Genomic DNA, 11,470 nt, shown 5'->3' on the forward strand with positions numbered 1-11,470 from the left:
GAGACGCCTATCGTTTTAAAAAGTTTCCGTTTTCAGGTCCCTAAAACACCATTGTCGTGTAAATGAATGGCCAAAACACATAAAAACGTTTTCCGTTTTTAGTCGAAAAAAGTGTCGTGTAAATAGCTTCTAAAACTAATACAAAATTTGAAAGGCTGTTCTGGCCACTAACTGATATAAGTTTAAGTAGCAAAGTCACTAAAATGGAAATACACATAGGTTAAGTTAAATATAAATATTTAAAAACAAACTATTTAAAAATTACAAAACCACATAATGGAACTACTAAAAACTAAAAAAAAAATATATATATATATATATATATATATATATACACTCACCTAAAGGATTATTAGGAACACTTGTTCAATTTCTCATTCATGCAATTATCTAATCAACCAATCACATGGCAGTTGCTTCAATGCATTTAGGGGTGTGGTCCTGGTCAAGACAATCTCCTGAACTCCAAACTGAATGTCAGAATGGGAGAGAAAGGTGATTTAAGCAATTTTGAGCGTGGCATGGTTGTTGGTGCCAGACGGGCCGGTCTGAGTATTTCACAGTCTGCTCAGTTACTGGGATTTTCACGCACAACCATTTCTAGGGTTTACAAAGAATGGTGTGAAAAGGTAAAAACATCCAGTATGCGGCAGTCCTGTGGGCGAAAATGCCTTGTTGATGCTAGAGGTCAGAGGAGAATGGGCCGACTGATTCAAGCTGATAGAAGAGCAACTTTGACTGAAATAACCACTCGTTACAACCGAGGTATGCAGCAAAGCATTTGTGAAGCCACAACACGCACAACCTTGAGGCGGATGGGCTACAACAGCAGAAGACCCCACCGGGTACCACTCATCTCCACTACAAATAGGAAAAAGAGGCTACGATTTGCACGAGCTCACCAAAATTGGACAGTTGAAGACTGGAAAAATGTTGCCTGGTCTGATGAGTCTCGATTTCTGTTGAGACATTCAGATGGTAGTCAGAATTTGGCGTAAACAGAATGAGAACATGGATCCATCATGCCTTGTTACCACTGTGCAGGCTGGTGGTGGTGGTGTAATGGTGTGGGGGATGTTTTCTTGGCACACTTTAGGCCCCTTAGTGCCAATTGGGCATCGTTTAAATGCCACGGCCTACCTGAGCATTGTTTCTGACCATGTCCATCCCTTTATGACCACCATGTACCCATCCTCTGATGGCTACTTCCAGCAGGATAATGCACCATGTCACAAAGCTCGAATCATTTCAAATTGGTTTCTTGAACATGACAATGAGTTCACTGTACTAAAATGGCCCCCACAGTCACCAGATCTCAACCCAATAGAGCATCTTTGGGATGTGGTGGAACAGGAGCTTCGTGCCCTGGATGTGGATCCCACAAATCTCCATCAACTGCAAGATGCTATCCTATCAATATGGGCCAACATTTCTAAAGAATGTTTTCAGCACCTTGTTGAATCAATGCCACGTAGAATTAAGGCAGTTCTGAAGGCGAAAGGGGGTCAAACACAGTATTAGTACGGTGTTCCTAATAATCCTTTAGGTGAGTGTATATATGTGTGTGTGTGTGTGTGTGTGTATGAAAAAGCTCATTCAAAATATGATACATATTATAATAGTTTATAAATAATACTAAAATAACACTGCCCCATAGATTTCTATTGTAAGTACATTACTGTAGAAGTCCAATTTACAGTACTTTTCATTTAACTAGTTTTTTTAACTAGACCTGAATCACTCCTTTAGCACCACTAATAGTTTATCCAAAATAACAGACAAGAAAAAGTTGCAATTGACAACAATTTAATCTGTAATAGGACATTTTGGAGGACATTGTTGAATTATTCCTTGAAGGTAAGATGTGTACATTTGCTTTTAACATGGAAAAAAACAATTAGAGTTGACTGATTCTAAGTGTGCCGATTAAATGTACAGTACACATACACACACTCCAGTAGTGTCCACACACACACACACCTGACAACACACCTCACCTCATCGGATTATCGACGCACCAAAGACAGGAACTGCTAATAACAATATCTATACTTTGGATTCATGCATAATAAAAGAAAAGTCGTGCTTTCATCTCTGTTGAGAGAAAGCCATGAGTTGGAAGATGAAGTCTAGAAGTTCTTGTCAAATCTACAAGGAGTGATTTTATTGAGTAAGACTAGAGCAGGAAATCTGAAGGGAATTGTGAGAGACGTGAGGTAATCATTTTCAAATAAATCTCAAAGAATAAGTTCAATACAATGGAAAAATGCAGCATAATGAAAACTGATATGTACCATGAAAAAAAAAACAGCACTTATATTATAGAAGCTGAAAAACTTTACAGTAAGGTTCAGTTTGATAGCATTATTTAATGCAAAAATTGAACAATATTGTCAAAGCATTTATTAAACTGGATTAATGTTAATTTCTACAGATACAAATAAAAAATTTAAGTCATAATTATATATCTATATAATATATATATATAGAGAGCATAAATATATGTACTATATATATATATATATATATATATACAGATACAAATACATTTTTTAAAGTCATAATTATATATATATATATATATATATATATGCTCTTTATATATAATTATGACAAATGTATTTGTATCTGTATATATATATATATATATATATATAAATTATAGATGTAAAAATATAAATTATAAGAAATTCTAATTGTTATACATTATAAATTAACATGAACTAATGTATCATCTAAAAGAACAATAGTATATTTAATGATGAATGCTTTATTGTTATTATCAGTTACTTAATGCATTAACTAATGTTAGAAAGTCAAACCTTGTTGTAAAGTGTTACCAAACAAATATCAAAACTTTTATTTCTAAATGACGTCACTATATAAAACAGTGAACATGTCCATTTATTACAGTTGAACAACCAAGATGCTGAACTAGTTGTCCGGTAAGCGCTAGTTAAGAAATGAACTTTTATTTTAATGTTCCACCACTCATATCCCACAACCAACAAAAATATTACAGAGGAAAAATGTCAATTTATGTCCCTTTGTAAGCAGTGGCTCATGTTCGAAAGTATAAGAAACAAAAACTCACTCAACCCAATAGAGTACTGCACAATAATGTTGGTCGAAGCCACAACTCCACACCGACCTGAACCCAGTGTTGCCTTTTGTCTTAAAGCAGTTTATGAATACAGAACTCTGGCTCCGGGTCAGTGTAAAAGGCATTTCAACTCAGAGTCTCCTTTCATCTCACTTGTCTTGGCCTTTTTCCTCAGGACCTCGTCTCTTGCTCCGGGCTCTGCACTCGGAGCACTCCCCGCCCTCATCTCCCCCGTGCTCTTCCTCATCCTCGTCCTCGTCGTGAATGATCTCCACCTCCAGGCGGCCGATGTAGAGCGATACGGCACACAGCCAGAAGAGGGCAGCGCTGGACACCACAGCCGTTTGGAGCAGCACAGCGGGCAGAGAGAGGAGCATGATCCTCCTCAGAGTCAGAAGACTGACCACGTATGACGCTCCACCGAACGACACACACACTCCGCCCAGGATGAAGAACGCTGCGGGACAAAAGGAACAAAGCTTTCAGAACAGGAAAAGGATTTAGGTCTGAGTCAGATGTTCCTCACACTCACACACAAACATGACAGAGCAGAGAGGGAAAAGACTGAGAGCATGCATCAAAACAAAACAAAACAGAGATGTAGTACCATATCCAGCCTCTCGGCCCACATCGCTCTGTACAAACGCAATAACGCCGATCCCTGTTGCCAGGAGACCATTCCGGAACCAGGACAAAAATCCTGCAAAAAATAAATAAATGAGTGAACACAATTGCTTAAGTTATACGTTCATCTGCCTAGATGCCAAGATATCTAAAACATTCATTCATCACTTTTGTATAGAGTGAAACATTCAGGTTCTAGAAGTAAAAATCTCCCCAGAACAACAGATTTTTAACGATAAACTCGCTAAATGTTAAAGACCGATCTACTGTGAGCAATGAGGTTGTTATTTTCAATGGTATATGCGTTTGTCGAAACCATCCGCCCGCATTATAGAGCTGCACGATTCTGGACAAAATGAGAATCACGATTTTTTTTTGTTTCAAATAGACTTTAAATTTACTGGAGTTCTGACATAATAATATGATAATAATAATAATAATTGCTGCAGTCTATTTAAAAATGTTTAATTTACTTTTAAAAAAATTGGTTTGAATAAATGTTCCAATGACTCACTCGTAAAATCTTGACTTGATTCATTACTGGATGAATCGGTGTTTTTGAACGAATCTCTTGAATGACTGATTCACTGAAATGTTTTTTTTTTTTAACAGTCTGTCACTACTTACTCGCAGAATCAATCGATATTTGAAGCATCAAGTTACTTTCAAAACGTGACTAGCTCTACTGTTTTTGAAGCTTTTTCGCACCTAAACATGATAACTGCTCTCTGGCTCAGTACAGATCTGAATGATCCGGTGTGGTTTTGACACAGGAACATTCATTGTCAGATCGCATGGGTGTTGCAATCTTTTAACGATTAATCGTGCAGCTCTACTGCTTTATTTCAACTTATTTTTAAATAACCGTGTTTAATTAGAGAATAGAGTGCAACAGTCAGGTTCCAGAAGTAAAAACTGGAACTATACTGAAATATATATATATTGAATGAATTGCTTCATTGCTTCAAATAAATGTTTGTTAATGTTATGTCCTTGTAGGGAAAGTAAGGAAGACCTTTTTTTTTTTTTATCCCAAAAACACTTCCAGAATCAAGGTCTCTGAAAAAGTGGTCAGGCACTGTTGCACTTTATAACAACACCACAAAATGAATGTTCTTGCATCATTTACTCACCCTCATGTCATTCCAAAACCTTATGTCTGTCTCAGTCTGTGTCTTCCATTCAACGCAAAATGCAAAATATAAATAATGTGCTTGTCGCTCTTTTCCATGAAATTACAATGAATTGAAAATCTCAAGCTTCAAAAAAGGATGCAAAAAAATACCATACAAGTAATAATAGTCTGAATGACTTCAGAAGACTTGGAATAAATTGCACTAGGGCTTTGTGTGAGGAAAAGACCAAATTTTAACATGTTATTCACTGATGAACTTTAAATGTTGATCATTGAATCAGTGAGTTGAACATCATGGTTTTATGAAATGGATCAAGCAATTAATTAGAAAAGACTTGACTCTAAATAATGATTTGTTCACAAATAGGACATAAAATGACATTGAAAGGAACTTGTCCTTCACAACAAGTTATCAGGCAACTTCAGCAGATTAAGTATAATACAGACTTTATTCACACTTTTTTGTTATGTTGGAGCGTAGCAGTCCCGAGTTCACTAATAGTATAGTTCAACTACGTTAATAGCCAAAATATTCTAATAAAAAGTCCCACAGAAGAGAACAGTCATATTTACTAAAAACATGAGGGTGAGTAAATTATGGCATTATTTTCTATATGTCAGGACAGATGATCTCACCTGTTTCATGAGACTTCCTCAGCATCTAGAAAATTAAATAATATAAGAGTTTATACACAGATCATTCGGTATGTGTGTCAATAAAGATAAGACATTTTATAAAATATGGTACTCCCGTTATTATTATTATTATTATGTAACATTAAACCAAGGTATTGCCATCGTTTTTGGACACGACACCATGTTAAATAACAGTACCACTGTAGAACCACTCTTTGGGTTAGCATGTGAATAAGATGGTGCATTAATATATAGTAGCATCATTGTATACTACTAGTGTACCAGAGTACCACCAGTACTTTTTGTAATTAGTAATATATTAGTAATAATATCAATGAAACGTCTAAAGTGAGAGCATCAGGAGGAGTGAGTGAGTGAGTGTTAGTGTTTACCAGCGCGTCGGCTTTATCTAGTTCAGTGAGGATGTACTGTTGCTCCACTGCTCGGGTTCTGTTCAGCGGGGGTTTGTCCAGCGCACGGCGCGCGCTCCCCCGGTGAAGCGCACGCGCCGGAGTCCACGCGTACTGAAGCAGCGGCCGCCGCGCGACCTGCGAGAACGGGCACACAAGACGGGACAACCGCCTGCACGTTAACCAACTTATGGAAGCCATCGTTTACAACGGACTGGGCAAACCCAAAACACGACCTTTACCCAACCTCTGAACTCTGACACTGCCGGTGAGTGTGTGTAAAGACTCAAGCCTCGTGCTCGCAGGAGTGCGCGTGGAATTCAGTGGCGCCATCTATCATTACTTCCTCGTCATATTATGTTATTTATGTATTATAATGAGTTCGTATTTAATGTCCCTGATGCGTTTAGTTACATCTCTTTGTTACGCAGTACTATATTTTAAAATGTATCATTTTAAGGGGTTTTAAAGGTAAAATCGTAGGAAGAGTAAGTCGACGTTGTGTCCACAAGATGGCGCCAAAACACAACAAATCTTGTGCATAATTTAGCCTTTTTATCTCATAATTACGATTTACCAAAGCATTTTTTTTTTTTATGTGGCGGAAATGGGCTTCCATGGTATTTGGACCAGTAACAAACTCTAGTAAAGTTGTTGTCCAAAATGCCAAATAAATAGTGCTTGGGAGATTACTCACAAATTGTAATCCATTACTAAATACAAATTACATGATGAAAACTGTAGTTAGTAATGTAATCATTACACATTTTAGCTAATATAATCTGATTACTTTTAGCCTTAACTTGTTTATCACATAGGCTGGATTGAAATGGGATAAAACAAAGAGAGAGAGAGAGAGAGAAAAAAAAAAGCATGCATTAAACAATACATTGCCAGTTTCCCTAACTGGGGTTTGTGAAGGAACGGCAGGAGGTTTGTGAATTGATGAAAAGGCAATAATTAAATCATATGTAAAATCCTAAAATAAAAACAATCAAAATAAAGCACAAACAAGTTTTTTTTTTTTTTTTTTTTGAATGCTGTGTAGCCTAACTTGTGTAGGCCTACTTACACAAAACTGGAAGACTCTCTGAACATAAAAAAGCAACAGGTTTTAGAAATTACCATTTAAAAGATAATAAAGAAGAATGAGTGAATCAATAAATTCTGACTAATTTACTGTCATATTGTTAATATTAAGTAATCATGTGGTCTGATTATGAGTATTTAAAAAATGTAATAAAATGTAAGTACAAATAAATAATTTTTGGAATCTGATTAGATTAGCCTACATCTAATTAGATTTGGTGGAAATTTAAAGAGATTTTTTTTGCAAATAACTAGCAAACAAAGTCTTGCAAAATGGTTTGTCAATGTAATGATTTCTGTTAATATGATAATATTTGGATGCTTACATAAGCCATACTTAAAATATGTAAAAAAAAATGGAGAATCCAGGTTGTATAATGTAAAAAATTATGCTCAATAAGTTATGACAACATTTGTTTTTACACTGCTTTAACTCAGCAAATTTGAATTGAAAAATTTGAATATATCAAATTTACAGTGATATATTTTGCAACTTTCCTGTTGGTCTTTTCCTATTGGAGTTTTTTTAGCTATAGTTAACCACTCACCATGTTTAGAAACTGCGTAAGTTTAGTTGTGGCAAAGCACTTTTTAAAATTCAAAATACTTTCCAAGCAAGGCCACTGCATTGTCCTGATTTGATAGTAAGTGTATAGCATCAGAAAAGTCATTTAAAGTGTGTGCTGCTGTTGTTTATAGCATATGTATGCTTGTGTTTGAGTGGCCCCTTCCGGCCTCCTCTCTCCCAGCGCAGAGGCCTTTTGTCTTGATGTGATCCTCTGGGATCGTGCGTCGCTCACCACGCCTCAACAACCTGATGGTCATATAGCGTGAGGAGCGCAAGAGGAGGGAGGGGGTCAGAGGAAAGGGACGGTGTGTGTATTTGTATGTACGTGTGTGAAGAATGCCTTAAGGAAAGGGCCGCCTTTGATATAAACAGTAACTAAGCACGGGTTGTCACGCTATGATGCTGTTCCTCATGAAGACTGCAGACGTTTTCTTGTCAAGGCTTGTTTTATTATGGCTGGCAATTTAATATGTTCATTAAGTGTGCATGTGCGACTGGATTTACCTAAAAACGATGACCTGAGTGCTAAACCTTGATTGACTTCTAAAGGCATTCAATGCTTCATCTTCCTCAATAATGTAGCCTTATACTTTGCATTTTCTTCATTTGAGGGCTTTTCTCACTTTTACAGTTATTGTTGTACAGTCATTAAAGGGATAGTTCACCCCAAAATGTTCCAAACCTGTAAAAATGTCTTCGTTCTGCTGAACACAAACATTCTTCAAAATATCTTCTTTTGTGTTCAGCAGATTTTTATTTTTATTTTTCAAGTTTGGAACAACTTTAGGGTGAGTAACTGATGATTTTTGGGTGAACTACCTTTAAATGCTTAATAAATGTAACATCAATAACATAATTGTTTGAAATGTTTGGATCATCACACTTTTTTTCACTCTTTTTTTAGCAAGGGCATATTAAATTGATCAAAAGTGGCAGAAAAGACATGTATTATGTTCCATTTTTCCATCTTTCTATCCATCAAAGAATCCTGAAAAAAAAAAAAAAAAAAAATATGAAGCAGCACAGCTGTTTTCAACATGTTTCTTGAGCAGCAAATCATCATATTAGAATGATTTCTGAAGGATCATGTGACACTGAAGACTGGAGGAATGATGCTGAAAATTCAGCTTTACATCAACAAGAATAAATTACTTTTTACATTTCATAACATATTCATAAAGAAAAAAGTTATTTTAAAATTGTAATAATATTTAATTCACAATATTACTGTATAATAGGCTACTTGTTTCAAAAATCATATCTACCCCAAACTTTTAGTCTATGTGCCATAACTGTTCAAATGAACATGTGAATGGACGCTAGATTTCAATCTGCTGTATTACTTATGTCATTATGCATTAAAAAGTGCCTTTTTTGGTATTTATATTATTATAATAAATTGCATTGTTTATAATATGTATATATTTAATTGTATTGAATTCAATTAGGTTATAATGATGACTAGACATGTGAAAATATATAAGCAAATAGCCAACAAAAAACAAACATTTTTACAAAAAAACTTATTAACAAAAAAATCGCATGTAAAATAATTATAGGTAACACTTTATTTTAAGATGATGTACTTACACGTACTTACAGAAATAACAATAAATAACAAATAACAATAAATTATGCATGATTACAAGTAACTAGCCCTAAACCAAACCCTAACTGTAAGTAGGCTACATAATTAATTAATATTACTCAGTACTTATTTAAGTACTACGTCACCTGAAAATAAAGTGTAACCTAATTATAATTATAAAATGATATGAAAAATTGTAGATGTTCAGTTATTCTCGTCTGGAGGCATATGTCCTCATTGTGTCCCCTGTGTTTGTTTAATCTTTTTTTCCCCTTTGAATTCCTGTTATCTCTCCAGACGTGTTAACCCAGATAGATCCAAGAGCAAAGGCCGCATTGATGAACACACACTCACACACACGGGGCAGATGATAGAGCTGAATGAGCTGGACTGGAGGTTTCCACTCTATCAGAGCCCGGGCCGGATAAGGAAAAACACTTCCTGTTTGTCGACACATTCCAGGACTAATATCTGTCCTGCAGCTGAGATGACACTGATCTGGGGCCAGTTCCTCTTCAAAAACACAGATACTTATCAACTTCTCAGCGTTATCAAGCCTGTTTACGAGTTAAAAGTTCAAGTAATAGTAATAGTAGGTCACACGTGTATCCAAAGACTGATGTATTGATTTTTTTTCTTCTTTTCGTATTTACATAGAGACAAAAATAAATTCTTCTCGGTTAACAGTCGCATTTATGTGTCCCAGTGACGTAAGTTTGTAAAAAAATAAAAAAAATATTTTTAATAATATTAATCTTTTTAAAAAAGACACTTTTAATGTCCTCGTACATCACCATTATAATTTAGAAATAGAAAATAAAATAAACATTAGAATACATTTGTATATCTATAAATGTAAAAAAAGAAGACTTTTTTTAGACTTTTAATAATAATAATTATTAGACCCTAATAGATTATTAGACTCATAATTAAATATGTAATTTTAATATCATTTAAAATTTAAATACAGTATTACTTTAACTATAGTACGTTAGTCAGTATTATTTTAACCCTCTACTGCACGGTGTTGCCATATGGCAACATACCCTTTCTTTGGACATTTCTTGAAATTTGAAAATAAACATGAGCTCTGATTAGTCTTAAATTCATGGTATAACCTGGTGGTAACAAATGATATGCTTTGATGACATCACATGACACTACACACCCTTGCACTGTCATTCTGTTCACACACTTTTGATGACTAGTTGCTGAAGAAGTGCTTGTGAATATGTGAAGATTTTCCTAAATTTTTCATATTTCTTCAGAATTTAAAATTACATCAAGCATCTGGGATAAGTTCTAATCTTTTTTCAATCATTGTCACGTTGTTTTGATAATACTATTACCTTTTTATTCAATAAAATAGGTATGTTGCCATATGGCAACATTGTGCGGTAATGGAACAATATTTTGCCCATGCTAATGCAGAGTAGCTTTGTATGAATGACAGTGTATGGATGCACTGATATAGTTGGATGGTTGTATTCTACTCATGTATTTATATATATATATGTATATATTTGTAAAGTAAAGTAAAGTAAAAGAAAAGTATAAAAGTAAAATATACAGTATATACGCTTATTTTGTTTAGAAAATGAAGCCGTCAGTATTCTTTGGCAAGGCTGAAATGTACAGGGTACAAGTGGTTATACCATCTCATGAAAGTGAGGATGAGCTATAGGGATCAGTGACGAGGAGTATGAGAGGCAAGCAGAATTAGGCCTAGTAGACTCAATATGTAGTAGACTAAATGTTGTTGAAATAATCGTTTCACATTGAGTAGTTTCACTTGAACAGTTCTTATGAGTTTGCGTCAGATGTTTTGTAAATGTTGTTGAAATAATACTTGGAAAATTAGTTTCATATTTTGTACACAAAGCTCTTGAAAACATTTTAAATAATAAAAACTAGTTTAATTTAATTTCTAAAAGACAGGTCTGTAATCATCTATGAATTTCATGTCATTTTGGGAGAAAACACTTCAGGCTGTTCCATTGTCGCACAATGTTGCCATATGGCAACGCACCCAAAAGTACCCCCCCCCCCCAAAAAAAAAAAAGTTAATTTGAGTCTATTTTATACATAAAAAAACACTAAAAAAATTGTCCATGATTGCATAATAATGCGTGCAGTAGAGGGTTAAGTTTAGGTTTTAGTCATTTTGTTATGTGCTTTTGTGATTCTTGTTATTTTTCTATATTTCCATCTAGCTCTATTTTTAAGTTTTATTTTAATTTTTTTATTTCAGTTATTTGCCTAGGCAATGTTGTAAGTTATATATAATTGTGTGTACGAATTTTACCCACGCAATTAT

The 11,470-nt window shown here is 34.7% G+C and overlaps 1 protein-coding gene across 1 annotated transcript; it reads right to left on the reverse strand.

Annotated features, from left to right (window-relative positions):
- Positions 1 to 2,622: 2,622 nt before the first annotated feature.
- Positions 2,623 to 6,182, reverse strand: tmem160 (transmembrane protein 160). The gene is made up of 4 exons (XM_084418881.1): positions 5,891 to 6,182; positions 5,499 to 5,523; positions 3,711 to 3,803; positions 2,623 to 3,560 (listed from the first exon to the last, which is right to left on the reverse strand). Exons 1-4 carry the CDS (start codon positions 6,107 to 6,109, stop codon positions 3,253 to 3,255), a joined length of 645 nt encoding a protein of 214 aa, XP_084275007.1. The 5' UTR covers positions 6,110 to 6,182; the 3' UTR covers positions 2,623 to 3,252.
- Between the last annotated feature and the right edge of the window lie 5,288 nt (positions 6,183 to 11,470).

Source organism: Rutilus rutilus (assembly GCF_951802725.1).
Source record: "Rutilus rutilus genome assembly, chromosome: 9".
NCBI classification, from domain to species: Eukaryota; Metazoa; Chordata; class Actinopteri; order Cypriniformes; family Leuciscidae; genus Rutilus; species Rutilus rutilus.

Bases quoted from the DNA above. Each gene is read 5' to 3' on its own strand.
- tmem160 (XM_084418881.1), bottom strand. From the start codon at position 6,109: ATGGCTTCCATAAGTTGGTTAACGTGCAGGCGGTTGTCCCGTCTTGTG. The intron at 3,804-5,498 runs GTGAGATCATCT...TATTTTTTGCAG, and splicing joins GAGGAAGTCTCATGAAACAG to GATTTTTGTCCTGGTTCCGG. The intron at 3,561-3,710 runs GTACTACATCTC...TTTGTCCCGCAG, and splicing joins GGGCCGAGAGGCTGGATATG to CGTTCTTCATCCTGGGCGGA.